Source organism: Hyaena hyaena, unplaced genomic scaffold, assembly GCF_003009895.1.
Source record: "Hyaena hyaena isolate Hyena2069 unplaced genomic scaffold, ASM300989v1 scaffold_399, whole genome shotgun sequence".
Classification (NCBI taxonomy): Eukaryota; Metazoa; Chordata; class Mammalia; order Carnivora; family Hyaenidae; genus Hyaena; species Hyaena hyaena.
In genome coordinates this window covers 1044761-1069823 of record NW_024081033.1, presented here as the reverse complement: position 1 = coordinate 1069823, position 25063 = coordinate 1044761, and the positions used below count along the sequence as shown (strand labels likewise).

Here is a 25063-nt window from a genome sequence, read left to right as displayed (position 1 = left end):
CCGTAGGTGAGCTGATCCATTGAGTCCTAGAAACCACGTGAGACATTGTCAAAGGTCAAAAGGATGTACTACCTCTCTTCTGAAACTTGACCATTGGCATCCAGAGTACTTTACACTATAAGACACAACACGGTATTAGAGAAGAATACTGACTGGTGCAAATTTTGGGGGCAGGGGAAGTCTGTCAGTATGCCATACACCAAACAACAACAACAACAACAACAACAACTACTACTACTACTACCACTACTACTTAGGTTAGTAATGCCCCGTAAGAAAGGATAGGTAAATCACTTATAACTCTCAAATACTAGCACTTTTATTCCAAAGTATCCACTTACGATCCATTTCCTGATATATACTTTTTTTTTTTTGCCAAATTCCCTTGTTTTCCTATATAGCCATCCATCTATATGTTGTCCTGAAAATGACACATTTTATGAACAGCTATTTGTGCCTCTATATGATTTACTTTTACTCTAAGAGGCTTTGTCAAAATATTCTTTATCGTGTTCCATGGTACGTCATTGTGGTTTGGCATCATGAAATATAGCCTCTACATTTATCAATCTCAGATACCTGTTGACCACAAAGGCAGGCTCTCCCAGGAAAACTCTATTTCGAAAGAAGTTAAAAGTGAGCCTTCACTTAAAATGAAAACTCACTTGTACGAGATGTTCATATGGTACACTGCAACAAGACAAAGAGTAGATCATATCTTAATCTCTCTCATAAACATATGTTTAGGTCCCTGTTTCCTATTTTTTTAAGTTAAATTATTTAATGGATGAGAGTTACCACCCTGGATTCCTTTCAGCTAGAAGGAAAATGCTGAAATGTTTTATCATAAAAATACGAAACAGAATTGTCAACTCAGTTTTACTTTGGTCTTACAACCATCCTTTCGGAGTCTAGAACTCTGTACCTTTTTGGTAATGGTGGTTAAAAATAAAACCACCTACTTAACCAAACATTTAAAAAAAATATTCTTTGGCCCTTTAGTGAATTCTTACAGAATTACTAAAGATCTGACGATGTGGGATCTCGAAAAAAACAATTCACAAAGAGCATTTTACATTTTAGGGATTTAAATGGGGATGTTTTACTTTTAAACACTCAACAGCGGCATCAATATTTTGTCAACTTTGATCAAGTAGGATCAGATTTTCATGTCAGCCATCTACTTTTCTTGGCTTTTTCTCTTTTTCTCTTGGCCTTAATGTTAGCACACTTGTAAACTGTAGTAAAATATGTAATGTGCTCCTTGAAATTGAATCCACTTGCAGTCATTTCTAGGCTTTGTGCTCCTGGTAGATCCTATAAAATAGTATCAGTAATTCTCCCTAGAGACTACACAGGGAAGCACTGAGTTGCATCTTTTTTCATAAATAATTCTTCAAATTAAAAGAAAAAAGTCTGAAAAAAATGCTTAGACGAGAATGATCTCTTTTGCTTTTTTCCTAAATTAATAGTTGTAGATAGAAGATGTAGGTCTCAATTACAGTTCTTCAGTCCTAGGGTCTGGACCCTTCTCTCAGAGAATCACACCCAAAAAAATAACTTTATGGTAACACGATGGAATCTCTCTCTAGCACCAGAAAGGAAAAAAAAAAAAAAAACCTCTCACAGATGTTCTTCCAAACTACAGGCATCAATCACTACAACTAGAGTCAGAGCGTGAGAGAATCCACAGCTAAGAGTCAAGTCTTCTACACTTTATATAGATATTGTGGATGCAAATTTTTTCAGCAGAGGAGACCACCAAATGATACGGACTCTAGACGGTGAAGAGGAAAAAGATACCAAAATTGCAGTCAACTTTAAAATCATACACCAGTCATGGAAACAACACAAAGTATGCGGCCAGGACAAACTGTGTCACCAATGAGATAAAACTTCCTTAGCCCAACGCTCTTGAAGACACTCAGGCATGCCCCCTGGGAATGACCGCACACGGCGTGGGATGGAGCTCCCGGGCATTCTGGAAAGTCGACTTACCTCTTTACAAACACAGCTAAGTTTTCCAGGGAAAGGGGGGCTACGTCGGATTTCCTCTTTGGGCAGATTTTACCAAGTGAGTCAGAAGAGGCATGCCCTCAGTCCTCGGGTGAGGTCTGTTCTTCTGATTGGGTGGTTCTGCAATTTTAATACACATCAGAAACCCCCAGGGGAACCTGCTGAGGATGCGGACCGCCAACCCAACCTGGCATCCAGTTCTGAGCAGTCTCGGGGGCCGGGGCGAGGATCCTTGGACCCTCAGTTCCGAGAAACCCTGAAGGGATACCATTTACCTCGAGATCCCACGGGACAGCAAACCCTGGACCTTTAAACCTCAATGTCCGGCAAGCAAGGAAGACACTTCTGGCCGGAAGGAATCATCAAGAGCAGGGTTGGCAGGGAGAGGGGGTTTTTTTGTTTGTTTGTTTTCTGGGGGAGGGCGGGGGCGGGCAGTGTGATTTTATTTCACCGGCTCATCAGCCCGCCTGCCCCTGGCCCAGGAGCCCACCCACACCCCCGCCGCGGGTTCTCGGCCTCGGGTCGGAAACGTCCGGCCGCGACTCCGCTTCAAGCGGACAAGCACCTACCCAGCCTCCGTTGTCCTGGATCCAGGTGTGCAGGTGCCGGTTCAGGTACTCAGTCATCCACAGGGCGATGCTGTCCACCAGGGGCGACATCTCTCGGTTGACGCTCTCCACACACATGACCCCACCGAACTCAAAGAAGGCCACGATCCTACCCCAGTTCACCCCGTCCCTGAAGAGCTCCTCCACCACCGTGGCAAAGCGTCCCCTCGCGGTAAAGGGCGTCAGGTGCAGCTGGCTGGACATCTCCGCGAAGTCGCGGCGGTAGCGGCGGGAGAAGTCGTCGCCGGCCTGGCGCAGGGTCAGGTGGACCACAGGTGGCACCGGGCTGAGCGCCGGGCCCGCGGCGGCGGCGGCGGGGGGGGGCGGCGGCGGCGGCGGGGAGGTCCGGGCGGGCGCGGGGGCGCGCGCGGGCGGGGAGGAGAGGATGCCCGGCGCGGGGGCGGCCCCCGGGGGCGCGGCGCCCGCCTCCCCGGCGTCCCACTCGTAGCCCCTCTGCGACAGCTTATAGTGGATGTACTTCATCACGATCTCCCGGTTATCATACCCTGTTCGCCCAGCCTGCGCCATCCTGCCCCCCCCGGAAACAGCAGCCGGGTACCAACAGCCCCTCTCGGCCCTGCTCCCGCCCCACGGCCCCGAAGGAGAGGATAGTTATAATCCGGCTATTTTATTGGATGTGCTTTGCATTCTTGGATGAGGGGGTGTCTTCAGTCACGCGGAACGCTTGATTCTGGTGTTTCCCTCTTGGCACCAGATGCAGGAAATTTTTACTTAAATTCCTTTCGGATCTTTATTTCATGAGGCACATTATTATTAATTATTGTTAATATCAGTCTACTTCCTCTGTGATGCTGAAAGGTTAAAAAAAAAAAAAAACTAAGTCAAAATCAGGTGCACTTTCCTTTTAAACACGGGGTTGAAGCAGGGCAGAAAGACTACAAGTTACACGGCTTAAAAAAGAATGTATTAAACTGCCTGGACATTAAACTTAACTCGAATGCACTTAAAGTTAAAATCTCAAATGTGTCCACTGAAAGTTACATTAAACCAATTTCCTGTGCAAAGAACTTACTTGTATTTTTTAAGGACAGCATGATCCTCTGTCAAGTTTCCTTTTTTGTGAAAACAAAACAAATGCATAAGGCAAAAGATTCCACCAATCTTCAGAACTCTCCAGTTATAGCTGCTTTGAAACTTCCAAATGAATCAGGAGTTGGGGGCGGGGTGGGAGTGGGTAAAAATTAGGAGAATTTCCAGTTTGATTCCCAGACTTCTCCTTCACAGAAATGTCAATCCGAAGGAATCCCAACTGGAGAGCTCAAGAGCACGAGAGAGGAGAAAAAAAAAAAAAAAAAAGGCAGCGGCGGCGGCAGATGAATTACAATGTTCAGTCCGGTATTTGCAGAAGTCCTGTGATTTTTTCCCCCTCTCGGCAATTTACACACGCACACACACGCGCGGGCACAGACATGGAGCTCTGTCCGCGGGACCGCTTCACGCCTCCACGGGAGACAGACAGGGACGGGGGGCCGGTGGACGAGCCGCGCACGGGGGCAGGAATCCGCTTCTGATTAAACTCCGAACAGCAAATGCATTTTCCGAAAAGCTGCTTGATAAATGAAGGCAGGACGCGCCCGGCCCGCCGGTGCCGAGCGCGAGGAGCCCGCGCTGTGTGTGGTGCGGCAAGGGGTGGGGAGAAGGCGGTGGTGGGGGAGGGTTTTATTTTTTCCCTCTTTTCCTAAAAAGGATGACTGCTACGAAGTTCTCCCCCCTGGACCCCCTCTTCCGCTGCACCCCACCGGCGCACCCCGCCTCCGGGCTGCGCACCCTTTCTCCTCCTCCGGCTGCTGCGCGGCGGCGCTGGCGGCGGCCGCCCCCTCCGCGCTCCCGCCGCGCACCCGCTCCGGGCGAGGACGGCCGCGCCGGCGGGGAGGGCCCGGCGCCCGGCACCTTCGCTGGCGGCGGCGGCGGCGGCGGCGGCGGCGGCGGCGGCGGCGACTCGGCGGGGAAACCGAGAGCGGCGGGCGGGAGCGCGGCGGGCGGGGGAGGGGGCGGGGAGGAAGGGGGCGGGCGCGGGGCGGGCGGCGGGGGTGGGGGGTGGGGGGGGCTGGCCTCTTACTTCATTCTCTCTAACTGACTGGTTTCCTGTACGTACGTCACACGGTTCATTCAAAAAAAAGAAGAAAGAAAGAGCCCTCGGCGGAGCCGCCCCGCCGCCCCTCCGCCCCGCTCCCCTTCCCGGGTTAAAGGAGCCGCGGCCGGGCGGGGAGCGGCGCGCCCCGCCGAGGACACATGGCGCGCGGGCCCGCGGCCGGGGAGGGCGCGCCCGGGACGCCCCCGCCCGCCCGGCCCGCCGCGCTCCGCCCGCCCGCTCGGCCCCGCCGGTGGGTGGCGCGGGCGGCGCAGGCCTCCCGCGCGGCCGCGGCGCGGTGGGTGTGCGAGGGGCCTCCTCGGGCCTGCGGCGGGCCCGGCGGGCGCTCGGGGGGCCGCGAGGGGCCGGGGGCGCGCGGGGGGCCGCACGCCGCGGGCGGGGCGGCTGCTGGGTGGCTGCGCCGCGGACGCCAGCGCCGGGGATCGTTTCAACCCTTTTAACCGAGTGTGTGTGTGTGTGTGTGTGTGTGTGTGTGTGTGTGGTGTGCGCGCGTGGGTGGTGTGTGTAAGCGCCGAGAATCGCTTCAACCCTTTTAACTTAGTGCGTGGCGTGGTGTGCGTGTGTGTGTGGTGTGTGTAAGCGCCGGGAACTGCTTTGACCCTTTTAACCGTGTGTGTGTGTGTGCGCGCGCGCGCGCGTGGGTGGTGTGTGTAAGCGCCAAGAATCGCTTCAACCCTTTTAACTTAGTGTGTGGCGTGGCGTGGTGTGCGTGTGTGTGTGGTGTGTGTAAGCGCCGGGAACTGCTTTGACCCTTTTAACCGAGTGTGTGCGTGCGCGCGCGTGGGTGGTGTGTGTAAGCGCCGAGAATCGCTTCAACCCTTTTAACCTAGTGTGTGGCGTGGCGTGGTGTGTGTGGTGTGTGTAAGCACCGGGAACTGCTTTGACCCTTTTAACCGAGTGTGTGTGCGCGCGCGTGTGTGTGCGTGCGCGCGCGTGGGTGGTGTGTGTAAGCGCCGAGAATCGCTTCAACCCTTTTAACCTAGTGTGTGGCATGGTGTGTGTGTGTGTGTGGTGTGTGTGTAAGCGCCGGGAACTGCTTTGACCCTTTCATCCGAGTGTGTGTGTGTGTGTGTGTGTGTACACACCGTGGTACCCGCTCTTGGCAGCTGCCGGGGAGAAGACCCAGGCCCCTGCTGGCCCGGAGCCGTGGGACCCAAGCCTCAGCCGTGAAGAGAGGCGAGGGAAGCCCCGAGCGTCGTGTTTACTTTCAAGTCGCTTCCTAGGTGTGCAGGCAGAACGCTCACCCCGGAGACACCATCCGTGACCAAGGCCAGACATGGCCCCCAGCGGGCCGGCGGGGGGCCAGGCAGGGGTATCAAGGGCTTTAAAATGGCTAAGTAAATGTTTTCCCTCTGCCCCCGACGCTCGCGGCTGGACGCGGCAGAGGTCTCCAGGGTGACTTTCGGGCCCACGAGCTAACACCAGCGTGGCTGGGTTTCCCAAGGCCTCTAGGGTCGCCCCTTCTCAAGTTATCCCTACCCACACACACACACACACACAGATACATTGTACACACAAGCACACACATGGGTTAATTCATCGGCACGAATAGCCCCAGAAAAAGCACAAGAGAGCAAACAAGTTGTGCGTGTTTAACTATTTTTTTTTTTTATCTCTGAAAGTCTTTGACAAATAAAGTGCCAAGAAAAAAATGTTTACTAAAAGCACAGCGGCTTACCTAATAGGGCTCAAACACAAATATATAGGGACGCTGGATTACAGTGTTCATTGAAACGTGACAAATGAGCACTGCGATGTGTACAAACATGTCCTGGCATCATCTTTATTTTGTCTCATTCCTGGTCTAAAATCAAAGCATGTATTCTGAAGCAAAATAAGCACAAATTATTTTCATTTCATTTATCATACCCAGTCAACCAATGTGCCAAGCTCTTGTATGTAGGAATGGGCGCCTTGTACAAACTTACCGGGGCAGGAAGGGATGAAGGAAGATGGCCCTTCCTGCGCTCTAATGGCTGTGACATGGCAATGGGGTGGGGGTGGGGGTGGGGGCAGGTTCTGGCCTGGAGAGAGACACGGGGCACAGGCTGACCTGGGATGTATGTTCTCACGGAAATGTAGAAACCTGTACCGATGCCACAGCATTATAGTGTAAAGATCTGCTCAGAACCTTGTTTTAAACCCCCAAATTACTTAAGAGGAATTGAAAGCCTTGGTGCTTCTGAGAAACCCAGCATGTGAGGAGGAAATGAGACGACAGAGATGGAAAAGAGACTGTACTTCTGCAAAGGGGCCCCCCAGAAGGAAATGGATCCCCCATTCCCCGAGGAAGAAAAGCCGCCTTATTTTTCCCCCTCTTTTTCTCTCATAGAGCCTCACTTTACAGATTTTCTCAGACTTCCTCCTTCTGTGGCATCTCATTCTCAGGACAGGTGTGCATTACAGTCCTTGCCTAAGATTATATATTCCACAGGAATGTTCTGCATTTTCTTTGTATGGAAAGAGTGAAACAACTCCTCCATTCAGATTTGGTTATCACATTCCACCTTTTTAAAGCGTGAGGGCAAGTATGGTAGAAGTGAAGTGTGTGGATTCACCGTCTGTCTCTGGGTATTGGAGAGGGAGAAGAGAGAGCCCTGGCCTGAGTCAGGAGTCCTGGGTTTGAATCCCAGCTCTGTGCTTGAGATCGTCTAACAACCTTTCATCTCCGTGCCCCGGAGGCTTTCAACTTTGCAAGATGTTTCCCATTTTTAAGAGCCAATGGGCTACTCTTGCCAGCTTCGCCTGGCTGGATTCTAGTAGGGTAGCACCAGGAAAGGAAAGGAACAAGATGCATGGAATGGAGACTGTATCAAGAGTCTAAAAGGCCTGTGTTTTCCTTCTTTATTCTCCAGTCTGCCAAACAAAAAGCTTTTTATTGCCAGTTTTCGCCACCTACTGGCTGTTTAACAGTATCATTCAGAAAGTTCTCTTCATCCATCACCGGTACACTTCCATAGTGTATGAAATTCAAAAAGGACGTTATTGTGATCTGGACGTACAGATGTTCAATATAGGCATGTAGTAAGTCTTACTAATTTTTTTTTATTTAAAATGATAGACATCATTCATTAACTGAGAGAGAAGTGACAACTAATAGGTAAGGTGAACCAGTTACAAATACAAAATGCGACCCCAAACCATTCAGGCAAACTGAAGTGGAAATGAACGCATACACAGAGTGAACTGACCAGAGGGAGTAAAAACAAGCAGTTCACATAACCTACATAAAAAACGAACTGTTTTAAAAAAATAACATCTCCCAGGGGCGCCTGGGAGGCCCAGTCTAAGGTGAAGCATCCAACTTAAGCGCGGGTCATGATCTCACTGTTCGTGAGTTCAAGCGCCCACATTGGGTGTGCGGACAGCTCAGAGCCTGGAGCCTGCTTCACATTCTGTATCTCCCTTTCTCTCTCTCTGCCCTCCCCCGCTTGTGCTCTGTCTCTCTCAAAAGTAAACATTAAAAAAATAAAAAACAAAACAAAACAAACATCTCCCAGGCCTAGACAAACAATCCAAAATGCTAAATTCCAATTTCAGGTGTCTTCTATATTATTGTTTCCCACTTTATTGAGATGCAATGGACATATCTTACATATTAGGTATTCTGATGCTCAGTAGTGTCATGTGCCTTCAGATGGTTTGCCTAAGTTGTTGGTAATTATAATAATGTTGTTATTATAATACTAATTGCCAACTAGCATCAGTTGCTAACAGTAATACTGTTCCCAATTCATTAATGGTCCAGAGCCTATCTTCTGGCATCTAGTTCATTTGCTATGTGCTCTCAAACCATCCTTGTCCTCATGAGGAAAGTTTTTGCAAAACCTAATCCAACAGGCCTTGGTTTAACTGAGAAACCTACCTGACTAATTTATGGTGGGTCTTAAAGCTGAAAAAAAAAAAAAAAAAAAAGTTTATTATAATTAAGTAACAACCTTTAAAACCAGGCAATGAACTGCTGACAGAAAAATGCTTCTGTTGTGTGAGTTTGGTAGTGCGCATATAGTGTTTCCTTCCGGTTTGCAAAGGCAAGTGCAGGAAATTTACTCACGGCAATTTCTTTTCCTTTGAAATTCATGGCTTGGCATTTAGAGTGAAAATAAAATTATATTTTTTCAAACAGCTACTGCTCTCATTGGATTGAAACTGCAGTAATGGGGAGTGCCTGGGTGGCTCAGTCGGTTGAGCGTCTGACTTCAGCTCAGGTCATGATCTCATGGTTTGTGAGTTCAAACCCCGCATCAGGCTCTGTGCTGACAGACAGCTCAGAGCCTAGAGCTTGCTTCAGATTCTCTATCTTCCTCTCTCTGCCCCTCCCCTGCTCACGCTCTGCCTCTCTCAAATAAATAAATGTTAAAAAATTAAAAAAAAAAAAAAAAAGGAAACTGCAGTAATGAACCAAACAAGATAAAACACCATAGTATAGAGGGGGGATAAGCAAAGAATTTACATTCTTCTGTGCAATAACTTTTATTCTCTTACATGATTTAGCACAGAGCACAGTATCTCCCGGATATTACTTACTGATAAACACATATAGAGAAATTAAGGTTAATATTTTTGTTTCCCTAGGGCTGCCATAACAAAGTACCACAAACTAGGCGTCTTGAAACAGAAATTTATTCTCCCACAATTCAGGAGGCTTGAAGTCCAAAATCAAGGTGTCAGCTGGACCATGCTCCCTCTGAAGGCCTTAGGGAAAAATCTGTCCTTGTCCCTCTCCAGCTTCTGGTGGTGGCTGGCAACCCGCGGTGTTCCTTGGTATGCACCTGCGTCACTCTGATCTCTGCCTCTGCTGTCACATGGCCTTCCTGTGTCTCTGTTTTCTGTTCTTGTAAGGTCTCCAGCCATATTGGATTAGGAACCTAATAACCTCATCATAATTTGGTTATATCTGTGAAGACCCTATTTCCAAGTAAGGTCACATTCACAGGTTTTGGGGGTTGGGACGTTGACATCTTTTGAGGGCACACAACTCAACCCATAACAATATGTACCCAATATGGGGCCTTTCAAAGTAATGAGAATTGTTTACTCCAAGGTTCAAGCGCTCAGCAACCCCATGGTTCCCTAGGTTCAAGGGGAACCATGATCTTTTTACATGTCTTTTATTTATTTAATTTTGAGAGAGCACAAGTGGGGAAGGGGCACAGAGAGAGAGAGAGGGAGACACAGAATGTGAAGCAGGCTCCAGGCTTCAAGCTGTCAGCACAGAGCCCGACACACAAGGCTTGAACCCACAAACTATGAGATCATGACCTGAACCAAAGTCAGACGCTTCACTGACTGTGCCACCCAGGTGCCCCAGAACCATTAGAGCTTTTTAAAGTTCTATTTCATATTTCTGCTCAAAGTTCTTCATAAGTTAAAACTCAGCTCCTCTGCAGGGAATGATCTGGTGCACATCTACCACCTGGGCACCACCCTTTCCCTATGCGTTCCCTTCTTACGGCTGTATTAACTCTGTGTGCTTTCTGGAATCCACCGAAGTCCCTCATGTCATTTGCCCTGGTCCATCTGCTTGTATCACTGAAATGCACCCAACCTTCCAGCAGCAAGTTTTTACTCATTCCTCACTTTTCATCTCCAGAACTTCCTTTCCTCTGAGACCATGGCTCACTTCCCTGGAAAGTTCTAGGAGCCCACAAGACGGTCAGTACTGAGGACAGAAGCTTCAAAGTCAGAAAACAGGGGTTTGGGTTTGGGCTCCATCACTTAGCAGCTGCAGCCTTGGGATAGTTACTTAACTTCTCTGTGCCTGTACCCCTCCGTATTGGGGAGGGGTATAAATAGCACCACTTGAGGGTTAGCGTATGATTGAAATGAATTAAATGTGATACACTCACAACAGTGACTGGCACAGGCTATGTTTTTCAATGTTAATTATGATCTGTGAATCAGAGCTACTGTCAGATTCACAGTGTGATTTCTGGCATATGTTTTCCTCCGTAGATTATAAACTATTTGAGGACAGGGACGATATTTTTCCTTTGCGCATTCCCAGCCTAGAAGAGTCTCTGACATTCAAACATTTGTGGCATAAAATTCAGAGGCTCCAAGCTGAAGAAAGGAATGGGGAATGGTTCCTCTTTCTCCAGGAAGACTTGTAGAGCCTTCAGAAGGAAGGCAGGGGGAGGGAAGAAACAAGAAATGTAATCACCACCAGGGAGAGACTAACTATACTGATGGTATCCCTGGGTGCCTAGATACCGAGCTCATCACAGGCACTCAATAAATATGTCGAAAGCGGATAAAATGCAGATTTAAAATCAGGAATGGAACAGAAGAAATTTTTTGTTTCCTTTTTAAACACCTCAGTGTAAAAATTACAGAAGGGATGTCATGTGCCATTAATGTATATACGTCTCTCAAATTTAAAGAAAGCTTAAGTTTGCAAACCAAGATGTCCAAAGAATCTCTTCACAATGTAAACCAAATCTCCCGCTTAAGGACTGAGAAATATTAAGGCATGTTATTTTATAGATCAGTCTTCTGTGCCCCTCAGGATCTAAGAGGTATTTCACTGTTAATGTATACGAGCTTAAAGTATGGGGAATCGGGGTGCCTGGGTGATTCAGTCGGTTAAGTGTCCAACTTTGGCTCAGGTTATGATCTTGTGGCTCGAGTTTGGACCCTGCATCGGGCTCTGTGGTGACAGCTCAGAGCCTGGAGCCTGCTTCGGATTCTGTGTCTCCCTCTCTCTGCCCCTCCCTTATTCACACACAGTCTCTCTTTTCTCAAATATAAATAATCATTAAAGATTAAAAAAAAATAAAGTATGGGAAATCTATTTGTTTTTATATGAAACATAATTACATTAAGAAATTTTACTAAATTCCACATTTCTTATCCTTTTACTCATGTCTCCCCCATCTGAATTAAACAAACACAGAACATATTTGAAACAAGAGCTCAGAATACCAAGCACTTGTTCTGAAAATACTACTTCCTAAAAAATGATCAAAATCAAGCCTTGCCAATGTTTAGGATGCAAGGTTAGGAAAACATTATGAAAGAGATCTGTGTTTTGCTTAAATGTCTCTTAAAAATGCAAATTTCTAGAAAAATAAATGTTCGAATCTGTAAAGCGTGTTCCCCATTTATTTTTTTTGTTGTTGTGATTCAGAAATACAAGATATGAAAATTAGGTTACAATTCTGCCACAAAAGCTTCCAAAGTAGCAAACACAAGTTCTAATATATATCAAAATAGCCATGTGCATTCTCACACTTTAAAAACGTCTTTAAAGTTGCCCCATCAAGCAAGTGTAAAATATAATAGCTACTATCTCCTTTTCAAAATATCAAATTCTGCCATCACTGCACTGAACTAAACAAGATTTAGTGCAGGATATGGAGGGTTATGGTTAGTACGTACTGTTTAAAGCCGAGTTACTAATAAGAACTAAGGACATGAGAGAGATACGAAGCATCGTATGTCAAAGACTATGAATATTTAAGAGGGTCCTCATATGAGTAAGACATGTTTAAATTAGAACATGACATAATAAAATTAAATCTGTTGATGATACAATTCAGTAAAAAAAAAAATATGGTATCGCCTTCTTCTAGAAAGACAAAGACATGCAATTCTTTGAATTGAAGCAACTATTTCCAAAACGCTCTTGTCATCTAAATATTAGAATCGATCTCTCAAGGTTTCACTTCCAAGAATCAATAGTACGTGGTCTAACAAATAAATTTATAACATATATCCCTATTAACATACAGAGGCCATTATTGACAGCATTTTCAATTTCTTCTCTTTTCAGCTTTGAAAATTAAATATTAACAAATACAGAAAAGAACAACTGCTTTGTTTTCTGTCAAAAGAAATGAGGCTTCTTTTGTAAACCTTTCTCAATAAGGAAGGGTCCTTGAACATACTTTGGAATTTCTATGGATGAATGACATCAGGCATTTTTAAATAAATATACTCACAAATATACTATAATTAAACAGTAAAACCAAAGCCAGCAGAGGCAAGAACATTAGAACTGACACACAACAAACTTGTTGGCTACTAACAGAAAGCCACGTGTCAACAGAACTGTAATTAAACTCCTTCTGACACAGGGGACACATCCCCATTTCTGTTCCATCAATGACCCCTTTAAAAAAAAAAAAAGCCAATAGTTTCCTGAACAATCTGACGCATGTTTTTTTTGTTGTTTTCCTTCTCCTGAGCAAAAGAAAACAAGTCTGCGTAAAAAAAAAAAAAAAAAAGAATAAAAATTGAGCCAAAAAAGATAAAAAATAGAAGTTGCCTTTGTCATATTTTCATGTTTTGGACGAAGTCAGATCTTTGTGTGAGGCTGACTGTCTATAACCCTTTACCAAACCCTTAGGCCAGATGAGTCTCAGATTTCTTAATTTGTTAGATTTGGAAAAGGCATGTGGGGCACGTACTGGATACGATGGAACATCTCCATGGAATCTGGGGCAGTACTGACAATCACTCACTGGTGTTTCTTCAGGAAAAATGAATGATTAGATGAAATGGGTAAATCAAAACTATAATACGTCAGGTTTTGCTATCAAATGAATAATGGCACTAAATTTAGAAAGAGTGGAAAAAAACACCTTAGTTTTCAAACCTTTCTGGATATAGAGCTTTGGCCCTTTGCCATCTCTGATTAAAAAAAAAAAAAGCTCACTCCCCTACATTTTGATTTCTACAAAATGTCCTCTCATGAGAGTGTCAGTTGGGCTGGGGATAACATTTCCTGCCACGGGACAGGGGCTCTTAAATTTGTTCAGGTAGCAGATTACCCGGAGGTAACAGTATAGTCTATGAGGATACCTTGAGAAATGTATATGTTAAATAGGTAATTGTATTATTAAATGAGACACCATCTTGGACTAGATTTTCATATAGACCAGCAGGAGAAAGTGCCAATATTCAAGGAACCTTTATGAGAGAAAAAAATAAAAGTGAGAAACGTCCAGATATTCACATGAATGTTTTCTGCGAATTAAGGAAAATATAGCCATTACTCTCTCTTAGAGGCTGTGAAATATGACCTAACCTTGTTCACTAACGATGGCCATGTAAGACTGAAAGATTCATGAAACGATGATGGCGTCCACCCACCCCCATAAACTGCAATGAGTCATTCCAAGCAATGTATATATTAAATAATAATTTCTTCTATCTTTGTCAGTGTTAAAATATGCCATTCCCAGATCCTCATTAAAAGGATACCATGGGGGAAAGCCATTCAACATCTTACTTTAAAGAAAAAAAATTAAGTCATTTTGAAGTCAAGAGGTTCAAAAACTCAAGAGCAAAACAGGTTTGCCATCATTTTTAAGTCTTTAATGTCTTGTATGCATAGTATATGCATATTTGTATATGCGGGGGGTGGGGATAACATTATGAGGAAGGTGACTGTCCTTAAGCAGGGGGGGCAAGTTACAGTGATAGCATGAAGCAGGGAATGTTGGCCAAACTCATCAGAGGCACTTATTGTGGAAATCCACTAACGAAACCACAGAGCCTGGGATCTGAAAACAGCACTCACGGGGCCGAGAGGGTCCCAGGGCTCCGTGGCAGAGGTGGTAACTGGGCTTCCTTACCACATGGCATGAAGAGAAGGTTCTCTGGGTCAGCAGGAGTCACAGAAAGGATGGGTGATCACTTTCTCTCCCAAACTGGACATCTGCACAGTCGGCCCTGTCCTATCTTCTTTTCCTTAACGAGGAAAATACAAATGTACGCTCATCAGCCTTTCTTAAAAGCTACATGTTTGCTACGAGAAGAATGTCACACTTTTTCATTTTTTTTCCATCTGTTTTTAATTAATTCATGAGTTAATTTAAAAAGTCAAGTCAAAAAATTTTCACTGGTCATTTTTTGGTTTTGGTTTTGGTGTTTTGGTTTTTGGTTTTTTACAAAAATATTAGAGCAGAATCAGCAAAATTGGAATGGAAGGGATGGGAAGAATGAAAAGACCCCTCTAACGGAAAGGGCGGGTTCCACATCACCATGGCTATTGAAGAAATTGTAAACTTTTAAGCTTCTAAGATTTTATTTCTCTTCAGAAAAAAATTTGGGAGGCTGCCTTTCCCCAGGAATGAAAAATGCAAAGTGCTCTAAGCATTCGAGTCTACCTAAAGAAGGCAGGAAAGTGTAATTTTTCCTCCTGGGAGATACTTCTCTCTTTCCCTTCCACCGCCCTGCCCTCTCTCATCCCCTGTAGTTTTATGGGATCAGAGAGAGAGAGAGAAGCGAGGAGTGTCTGCCAGGAGCACTGTGAGTCAGGGGCTTTCTCTTGCCTTCAGACACTCCAGCAGTGTGTGAAACTCCTCTTGAATAAAATACGTCACGTTAAAAAGAGGGCGGGGGGGGCGGGGGGAAGGCCCCAGAAACCCATAAACTGCCTTTCACAGAAGGTTAAAAATGTCAAGATTTTGTCCTATGTATCATAAGGTACATTTTTGGACTTAATCTTAGTGGAGGAAGAAAAAGAGAAAAAAGAGAAGAATGTAAATGATCGCTCTGGAATGACGTTCTTGTTCCCCGCTCACATGCCATTCGGTCCCGTACGGTCATCATGTCTCCACCTCAGACAACAGGGGCCGCCTGTTCCATATTTGCATAGTATGAATAACATCGCCTGGAGCTGAACTTCGGTCCCTTTCCCTGTGGCCGGGTTTGTGAAGAGCGCTGGTCCAATCTCACACAGTCAAAAGCAACACGTAAGTGTCTGTAGGCCAAAAACTGGGTCCCTTTAAGCAGCAAGCCGTTCAGAGTATTTAGAAATAGTCTTTTCTCCAGGGGTAAGAATTAGGCAGTTTTGTCTGTGACTTCGGATTTCGCTCTCTGCATCATGCAGCGACGGACTATGCTGTCGAAACTTCCAAGGTAAAACAGAGCAATGGTGCGGAAGAGGCCCATGGTCACCACCTGCGAGACAGACAGAGACCCTGAGCTTGTCCAACAGCACAAAGCAGTAGCTCTCCATTGGGTGTTCTATGCAAACCAACTTGACAATAAACTATTTGTAAAAAAAAAAAAACGAAAAAAAACAGTAGTTCTCTTCAAGGGTTGGGTTTTTTTAAAGTTTAATTTATTTTGAGAGAGAGAGAACACAAGTTGAAGACAAGCAGAGAGAGAGAGAGGGAGAGAGTGAATCCCAAGTTCGCAGAGCCCGATGTGGGGCTCGAACTCACGAACCGTGAGATCATGACCTGAGCCGAAGTTGGATGCTTAACCAATTGAGCCACCCAGACGCCCCTGATAAACAGTTTCTAAGACACATCTTCTAATCTGCTCCAAGGATAAGCATGATGAAAACCCCAAAAGAATCAGGAGAACACGGAGGACGGGAGCCATCCACTCTGCACCCCTGGACAGCACGTGTCCATCAGAGAGGTTAACAGCACAGTTAATAAATTCAAATTGTACAGAGAATAAAAATAGGTATTCTCACGAGTCCTAGGCTTCTCGTTGCTAGGGAAGATCCACTCCGGCATCCCAAATATCCAAACTACCATCAAGGCGTTCTGGTTCAAGGCTTATGTTCTGAGCACAGAAGTCAGACCCTATGCTAGGCGTGAACACCAGGGCGAGAAAGATCCCGTGCTTGCTCTCCACGAGCTTTTGCTAATTGGAAAGACAACCGACCGGAGGAGGCAATTACGGTGTCCGGTTGAGACAGCAGATGTCCATTAACTGTCACTCTTTCTGCCACCACACTGTCACTGCAACACCTCTGAGTGGAAGTTTTTAAAGTCCTAGGAATGCAAGAAGCATTTTCAAATATGCTAGTTCTCAAAAACTTTGCCTCTCCATGCATCCTTTTCCGAAAAAGTATTACAAGAGTTAAAAAGGCACATCAAGGAGTCAACAAGGAAAAACAATGTCATGTGACCCAGAAAGCAGGGGACCCAACGCCGATGAGAGGCAGAGGGGACCCCCAGGCATGTGGCAGTCAGTCCTGATGGGGGGGCTCAGAGGCTCCAGGAAGGATTCTTCCAGAAGGGGAAACTGATAAGAGTGTCTGATATGTCAGAGAGGAAATGAAGACGGTCATTATTAATAATACATAGAAAAAGGCCAGTAAGAGTTCTGGGGAAAACAAAAAGGTTGTATAAGAAAGGAGAATTAATTATGTATAATACAGAGTTCAGCTGCGAAGAGCATTTAAACAGATGACCTCAAATACAAAACTAACCCAAATCACAACGTAGGTAAAAAGGGAGGGTGCGAATGGAGGAGGTGGCTGTAAGTGGAAGGAGGAGGGTGTGAAGAAGATCCAACACCTCATCTTTCTGGGTAGAAACCAGCGCAGGAGGCAACGCAGTCTATACCCGGGACGCACTCTGGGTGGTGATGTGGAGGCGGCCCTCAGGGGGACCCCACCCCCCACCCCCGGGGCCCAGCGACCAGTGGTTGCCCGGGGTTCGGGAGGAGGGCGGAGCACAGCAGAATGTTCCTGCTCGGGAACTACCCCACGTGACAGCGTGACGGTGGACACGTGGCATACGTACGTGGCAGCTCTACACCTCTATTGCAGGTGTGGCCCCAAGGCTGAGCCCTAATGTAAACCAATGACGCCTAGAGGCTGGCTCATCAACTGTGACAACAGAACATGCTAACTGATGCCAGATGCACAGAATGTGGTGGGGGGGGGCGGGGACAGAGAGAGCTCCCTAATTTCAACTCAAAAGTTTTTTTTTTAATGTTTTATTTATTTTTGGGAGAGAGAGTGTGAGCAGGGGAGGGGCAGAGAGAGCGGGGTCAGAGGATCCCAAGTGGGCTGTGCTGACGGCAGGGAGCCGGATGCGGGGCTCCGGGAACCCTGAGATTGTGACCTGAGGGTAGGTCCACCCAGGCAACTCGGTCCAGCCGAGCCACCCAGGTGCCCCTCAACTCGAATTTTCTGTAAACACAAAACTGTCCTGAAAATTAAAGTTTATTATTTTAGAAGAAACAACACCTAATGGAAAGAAAAACACATGAAGAAAAAGCAATGGTAACACCGCATGCCAAAACACTAAAATAGTTACGTCCAAGGAATTTAACTGTCTTGGAGTTTTCTGGAAAAGAGCAACAGTTAAGGTGAGACCTGAAGGAAGACTGGAAGCTGGTCAGACAAAGGAAGGCCGGGGGTGGAGGGGCAGAGACAAAGTCGTGTAAAGAGGAGGAGAGTGAGCAGAGTGGAGGGTCGGAGCCTCACGCCACACGATGAGGTGGAGGCTTTACCTCAGGGGTACTGGGGAGCCACTGAGGGTTGCCACGCCGGGAGGCTCTGCAGTTCAGAAAAAGCAGTGTGGAAATGTGATGGCTCGCTCTGGCGCACCGAGGCCTGGGGCGGGCGCTGCCAAACCCCCGGGGGGGGGTGGGGGGGGGCTCATCCCAGGAGGGGCTGCCACCTGCCCCAGCTGGTCACTGCCAGGTGAGAATCAGACCCTGTGCTCTTATGCCGTCCGATTTGCCAAGAGAAGTCCAAAATCTGTACTTTTTATGGAAAATGTAATTAAAAAGTTTTTGTTTGAACAAGCACACTCGTACCAGATGAACCAAACGTTTTACAGGCCCTTGCGCCCCCAGGGAGACCTCTGGCTCGCAGAGGGTGACCCCAGGCGGGGAGCCGACTGCAGTGTCCCAGGCCTGAACTGCAGGAGCGACAGCCGCCCCAGAAAGGAGCGGACCAGGGACGGGAGGGAGGGACGGACCTGACCCCTCACGCGAGGGGCAGAAGGAGGGGTCCACCTCTTCCTCGTTGGGCTCTGGAGTGAACACGAACACTGATCCTGATCCCGGGGTCCATGCGGCATCGGGCCTGGGGGGTGGGGACGGGATGCTGGGACACAGGGCTTTACCGTGGGCATGCCGCCCAGGGGGGGGGGGGGGGGGGGGGGGTCCCAGCCCAGGGGAAACGGCTAAGAGAAACGCACACAGCACCGGAGCAGAGGAAGCGGTTCTGCGCTGAAGTGTTAGGTTTGGCATCTCTCGTGCGGAGGTAGAAGGGACAAGACGGCCAGTCAGCCTTTCTGAGGCTCCCGGTATGTGCCCGGCGCGGGCTGTCGGGGCGTCACGTGACACAGCCTCTATCTCTGTGAGAGGGCCACAGAGTCGGGGGAGAGAAGAATGAGGAAAACCCACGCCCGAGTCATTTGGGTTTTTAGTCTGGACACGGTCGACGGCACGTACCTTCGTACCTGGTTATAAACTGCCCATCAGCGTAGACAGGCCCCTTCTCAGGCAGCCTGCCCTCCATCCACACGCCACCACCCGCCCTCTGGGCCGTGCGGAGCCAGCGCTCTGTGGGACTCTGGTTACAGGACACTGCACGGACGTCACTCTCCCGCCGTCTCTCCCACTAGCCCGCGAGCCCCGGAGGCGGGAGACACTGCTTCTTCCCCTCTGACTCCCCAGCAGCAAACGCACCCGGCACGTCCCCAAGCAGTTAGCTTTCGTGTGGCCTGGGTGGGCCTGGACTTGTGTGAGAGCTGGGTCTGCACTGAATCCCCAACTCGGGACCCCCCGAGGCCTAGCTGCCTGTGACCTGACTCACCGAGGAAAGGCGTGCTGGTCTGATATCCAGTACCTGACATCACTGTACCGCAAACGCTCGGGTCAGTGGTTCTCACCCCAACAGCAGAGGCGGCCTCCCCTCTCTGCGTCCACAGCGCCCAGAACACGGAAGGCTTCTCCCCTGTCGAACCCCTCCGGTGGTATCTTTAACTTATGTCCAAGTTTCGTGTCCCTGCCACGGGGAGGGAGACGACTGACACCACGGTGAAAAATCTTTCCCACCCTCAGGTAAAGACCTGAGTCTTCCTGTAGCCTTTTCTCTTCGGGGTTTAATGAGAGGCACAGTGTCCTCCCCGCTGCTGAGGTCGGCACAGCTCACCTGCTGGAGCCCTTCAGTAATAGAAGTCACAGGAGCCATTCCACAGGTCAGGGACGAGAGCATGTACCCATCTGAGCCGATGGAACTGTTAAAATTTCCTTGCTAAAACAAAAGGAAAAGAGGCAACCGTGATGACCAGGAAAGGAGTCAGCAAGACGGAGACAACGAAGTGTGTCCACTCTAGGGGGCACACGAGGGGAACAGAGCCTATGTCGGAGCTCACGGACGAAAGTGGCCTTGGCAGACGGGCTGGAATAGCGACACAGGTGGTTCTCAAAATGTCTGTCCACGGACGCTGGGGCTCCTGAGACCCCTTCGGGGGATCCAGGACGACAAAATCATGGTCTTAACAATATGAGGACCTTAAGTGCCTTGTCAGTGAGTCACATCGGTATCGATGGGCAAAACTGCTGGCTCATTAGCACAAACCACAGGAGCAGCAACACTCTGCTCCACACACACTTGCAGTAATAAATGTACAGAAATTTAAAAAGTATTTAAAGAGGCACCTGGGTGGCTTAGTCAGTTGAGTGTCTGACTTTGGCCCAGGTCATGATCGCACGGCTTGGGACTTCGAGCCCTGCATTGGGCTCATTGCTGTCAGCGCAGAGCCTGCTTCTGATCCTCTGTCTCCCTCTCTCTCTGCCTCTCCCCCGCTCATCCGCTCTCTTTCAAAAATAAACATTTTTAAAAACTCTTTAAGAAAGTTTTAAATATCAGTTTTGCTTTAAAATGTCCTTGATAGGGGCTCCTGGGTAGCTCAGTGGGTTGAGCGTCTGACTCTTGATTTTGGCTCAGGTCATGATCTTGCAGTTCAAGAGAACAAGCCCCACCTTGGGCTCTGCCCTGACGGTGTGGAGGCTGCTTGGGATTCTCTCTCTCCCTCTCTATCTGCACCTCCCCCGCTTGCTCTCTCAAAATATATAAACTTAAAAATGTTCTAAAAATATAATAAAATTCCTTTGATAAAGCAATAAAATTACTCATTTTATCTAATCTCAACCCTTAAGGGCAAGTCTTCTTAAGAGCCTACATCACAAAAAGAGGAGGCACCCAAGGCTTTTTGCCGTGTTCCATACCCAAGACGGGGTGGGGGGCGGGGGGGGGCTTCCCGGCACGAAGGCCCTCCTCCGACCATTTAAGTCATGAAACTTAATCAATGGCTATTCAGATTTGGGTATCTGGGAGACATTTTGTGGAACACAAATGACAGGAACCTGTGACTTCAAGGAAAGTTGGCAGCTTTTATGGTCAATGTTAAAATCTGAGCTTTCAAGGAAAACATGCGATTTGTGAAGCCCTGTCCGCCATTGTGAGCCTGTCTCCCAGTATGTAAAGACTTTTATGCTAAGACCAGCAGTGACACGAATGGTTGAAATTTTATTTTTTGGTAACTCCGTGAACCCATATTTTCCACATGACGAATGCATAACATTACAAACTCATGAATGGGTACAAAACATGCAAAGTGCAAAGACCAATGGGTCTTAATGTAACAGAGAACAAAAAGTTCATTAATGTGGCTTCCAATTTCATACTGTAATTAACCTTTAAGAAACTACTATTCATCCGGTTTGGATTTCATATCAAAGAAGAATGTCTACAATTATCTCAAAAGCCTATTTAACGTTCCTGCCTTCCCTAACTACGTATCTGTGTAAGGGCAGATTTCTTTTATAACCTTCACTCCAAATAACATTTTAGGGCAGGCGAGATGTGGAGGCAGTGGGAAAAGTCCAGCTGTCTTCTCTTCACACAAACATTAAAGAGGCTGGTGAAAAGTAAAACAATGGCACTTTCCTTTCTCAAGTTGTGTTTTGAAAAACGATTCTTATAGAAATGTTGCATTAAGATGTAATGGGTTTATTGTGGATTAATAAATATTTTTAGATTATGCATTTTTAATTTCTAATATGGCAAACATTGATAAATATACGCATGTAAAGAAGTCTCTGGGACTGTTGATAGTTTCGTGTGGAAAGTGGTCAAAACAGTTTGAAGACCACCTGACTCGATGAACCCCACCAACCTACAAAGAGCTATTTCAGGTCACTCAAAGCACAGAGCATGTTTGCCTAGACCTCAGGGAAGCAGGAAAAGCAGAGTCCGCTCAATCCATTATTGCCATCTTTCTGTGCCCTGTTTTTCTAATGTTTATTTTTGAGAGAGAAAATGCAAGTGAGGGGAGGGGGCGGGAGGGACAGAGGATCTGAAGCGAGCTCTGTGCAGACATCAGTGAGCCCTACGTGGGGCTTCAACTCATAGACCGTGAGGCCACGACCTGACCCGAAGTCAGACGCTTGACCGACTGAGCCACCCAGGGCGCCCCTTTTCTGTGCCTTTGAACACAGCGCACACAGGTCTTCCGACTCCATGTAGCGTAATGGAGCTTGGCATTGCTGGTATTCTGCTCAGCTGCGGCTCATGCAACAGCACATACGGCCCTTCAGGAAGACTGAGCAGCCCACTGACGCCTCATTCTGAGGGTCCTCAAACTTCTACACGCAGAGTAGGCTTGAAGTTTGCAGACATTCCCCATTGGTGTACGTTCTTCTGCACGTGGGCGACAGGATGGTGTGAAAAGTTTGTGGCAATTGGGGCGCCTGGGTGGCTCAGCTGGTTAAGCATCCGCCTCTTGGTTTTGGCTCAGGTCATGATCTCACAGTTCAGGAGTTCAAGCCCCGCATCGGGCTTTGTGCTGACAGAGAGGAGCCTGCTTCGGATTCTCTCCCTCTCTCTCCACCCCTCCCCTGCTCAGGCTCTCTCTCTCTCAAAATAAACAAACAACTTAACAAGTCTGTGGCACATATGTTGTTTTATAAAATGTCAGGCTCCAAATAAACTGAGTACCCTGGATGCACATGGTCTGGGTGGACAGGACGGTGGCCCAGTGGGCTTGGACACACTTCCTGATTGGTGAACATTTGGAAAAAGGACAATGGGAAGCAGGAAGGTGAAGGAAAAAAATCCTTACTCAATGAGTCAGGCATTCAATGCAGTGCCTGCCACTGTCTCTAACAGCAAGTGCTGTGGGCAAGCAGCAGAAGGCAGATCCATACACACAACGGGGTCCCTGCTGTTCACACAGCGTGTGAAGGTCTCAAGTTCTTTTTAAAGAACCGAAGTTCCCAGACATCCTTACTCATCAGTCTGTTCCTAAGGTTGAGATACAGACTTAGTTGCCAGGAGCTGACGTGGCTCTTTATTGATTCCATTAACATGGAATCAATAAAGCATCTATGGGAGGAAGAGTGAAGTCCAACATCAGACATGAATCTGGCCAAGAAGTCACAAGGATTTATGCTTTAAAATATGCGCTGGGACAAATACAGTATTTCTTTTCAGAAATCTCGTATCACAACTATCAATAAAGAAAACAAGGACTGTACTTACTATGGCATCTTTAACAATTTGTTTGGCCACTTGCTCTGGTTTACAAACTGAAATGGTCTCTGAAATCAGGCGAGTCTCCAGAGGCTGAAGGTGGGGGAAAAAATGGGTGTATCAGTACCATTATAGGCCATTAAATTAGAGAGCAAATAATTCTTACAACCCTTCTTCCCCTTCTTTATAAATAATTCCAGTTTTCTATCTCTGAGCACATTCCTACTGTTAGAATCAGGTCCGTCTGGATTCCGAATCAGTTTCTACCTGGTTACTGTGTACAATTTAGCCCAGCAGCTGAAGCAAGCTCAGGAGGCCCTTGCCACTCTCTGTTGGACACGTGTGGTCTCAGCTCCAGTGAGGGCCACAGGACCACTAAAGCTAGAATACGACCATGTCACTGGTAGCATCCTGGTAGAATCCTCACTGCTGGCCAGACACCTGAGCGACAGTGTCCACGCAGAGCCTCGACCATGCGTCCTGAGCAAGTCTGCTCTGATGACCAGCCTCTCTGTTCTGACCAGACTCCCAGGCTAGCAAAGCACTGACCCGGGGACAGAGCTGGGGCCATGGGGAAAGACAGCTCCAGCCCAGCCCCTGTTCAACAATGCAGCTGTTTCTTAAAGGACCCACCGAGGAGGCGGGGAGGGGGAGGCTGGGACAGCGAGCCCTGAGTGGCCCCTGGCACGGGCTGTGTGCCCGTTACCAGGCTGTGGCATCAGAACCACAAATCGAAGGTGGTTAAAGGCCCACCTCAACTGTCACCTCGTTCAAAAAGCCTTTCCTGAATTCTTAACTGGCGGTACTTTCTCTTTGCATCTTTGCATGTTTCTGCCTTAATACGTATTATAGCTACTTGAATATTTGCATTTTACCTCCTAAGTTCTTTGCGGGAAAGGGCTTTTTTCCCCTTTTAAAAAAATCTTTCTTAAGGTGACATAAACACGTGCTCAGAAATTCTTTAAAAGGGAGTTTCAATTTGAAGTTTTAAAACTTAAAGCCTTAAACTGCATGCAACTGTACATTTTATTTACCATGTAGGTTTGAAAACATTAAAATAAAAAGCAGAATGTATTTTCTTAAATTAGAAAAGCATATAGCACTTCATAAAGGCCAAGTACTTCTTGATGAACCTGACTTAAGAGAAAGGTTCTTTTGAAAGTGTGTTGTTCCTTCTTCCAGACCACCAGGCTGGCATCACCACGCCAGACATTAGATTGAAAAGGACTATGGCGCCCCCTACAGGGCTCACACATCAATACAGATTTGATTTACCCAAAGTTGGCTCAACACTGTACCAGACGAAAAAAACCCCAACTTAACATCAAAATCAGATCTTCACAGAGAAATCACCACTGTTCATCAGCTTTGGCTTCAAACAAAAAGACTGCTCACCAAATGTTACAAATGTGCTCGGCAGACCCCTGCTTATTCCAAGACAGGGCATTTGGCTTAAATGTACTTCTTTGAAATAGTTGTCATTTTAAGAGGAAGAGTCAAAAAGAAGGGAATAGGGAAAAAGATTTTCTAAATCCTCAACATCTTTTTTGCAAATATACAGTCTATGGAGCGTAAGTGCCAATTTTTATGCTGCAGAAACTCACACTTAACTAGGCATGACTATGAAGGAAAAGAAAACCAATCAATGCCCATTCAAGGTAGTAAGTTCTGATGGATTCCTTTCTTCTCCACTTGATTCATTTCCTCGGAGGTGGCCTACCACGCATCAAGGCAAGGAACAGGCTTCTCTGAACAACGTGCGAAGCCTGGCTCAGCTCAGCCTGTCACTGTGTATGATGTATTAAGTGTCCAGTGTTGGTGAGCTTTATGGAGAAAAGCAAAGCCAGAGGAAAGGATGGTGAATGTTCCAAGGGAGTGACATTTGAGACCCAGGGGGTCAGGGAAGTCCTCTCGGCGGGGACGTCTTTACAGAGACAGAAAGAAACAAGGGATGAAGCCGCTTGAACATCCAGAGGGAGAGGAGAGCAAGAACAAAGCCCACAGGTGAGGACAGGCTGGCCAAGCTCACGGAACAGTGGGGGTGCTCCGGGAGGACTGAGGGCAAGAGGAGACACC

General features: G+C 47.2%; 2 protein-coding genes across 2 annotated transcripts in view; both read right to left on the bottom strand.

The window, feature by feature from the left end:
- The window catches only part of BCL2 (BCL2 apoptosis regulator), a 181379-nt gene extending 176993 nt beyond the window's left edge, over positions 1 to 4386 (bottom strand). Inside the window, exons 1-2 of the mRNA XM_039251894.1 lie at positions 3658 to 4386; positions 2586 to 3436 (exon numbers count right to left, since the gene is read on the bottom strand). Of these exons, the coding sequence (XP_039107825.1) occupies positions 2586 to 3152 (567 nt within the window). The 5' untranslated portion in view covers positions 3153 to 3436; positions 3658 to 4386. The remainder of the gene's footprint in view (positions 1 to 2585; positions 3437 to 3657) is intronic.
- A 7435-nt stretch (positions 4387 to 11821) lies between these two features.
- The window catches only part of KDSR (3-ketodihydrosphingosine reductase), a 39578-nt gene continuing 26336 nt past the window's right edge, over positions 11822 to 25063 (bottom strand). Inside the window, exons 8-10 of the mRNA XM_039251898.1 lie at positions 22997 to 23080; positions 19604 to 19705; positions 11822 to 15648 (exon numbers count right to left, since the gene is read on the bottom strand). Of these exons, the coding sequence (XP_039107829.1) occupies positions 15529 to 15648; positions 19604 to 19705; positions 22997 to 23080 (306 nt within the window). The 3' untranslated portion in view covers positions 11822 to 15528. The remainder of the gene's footprint in view (positions 15649 to 19603; positions 19706 to 22996; positions 23081 to 25063) is intronic.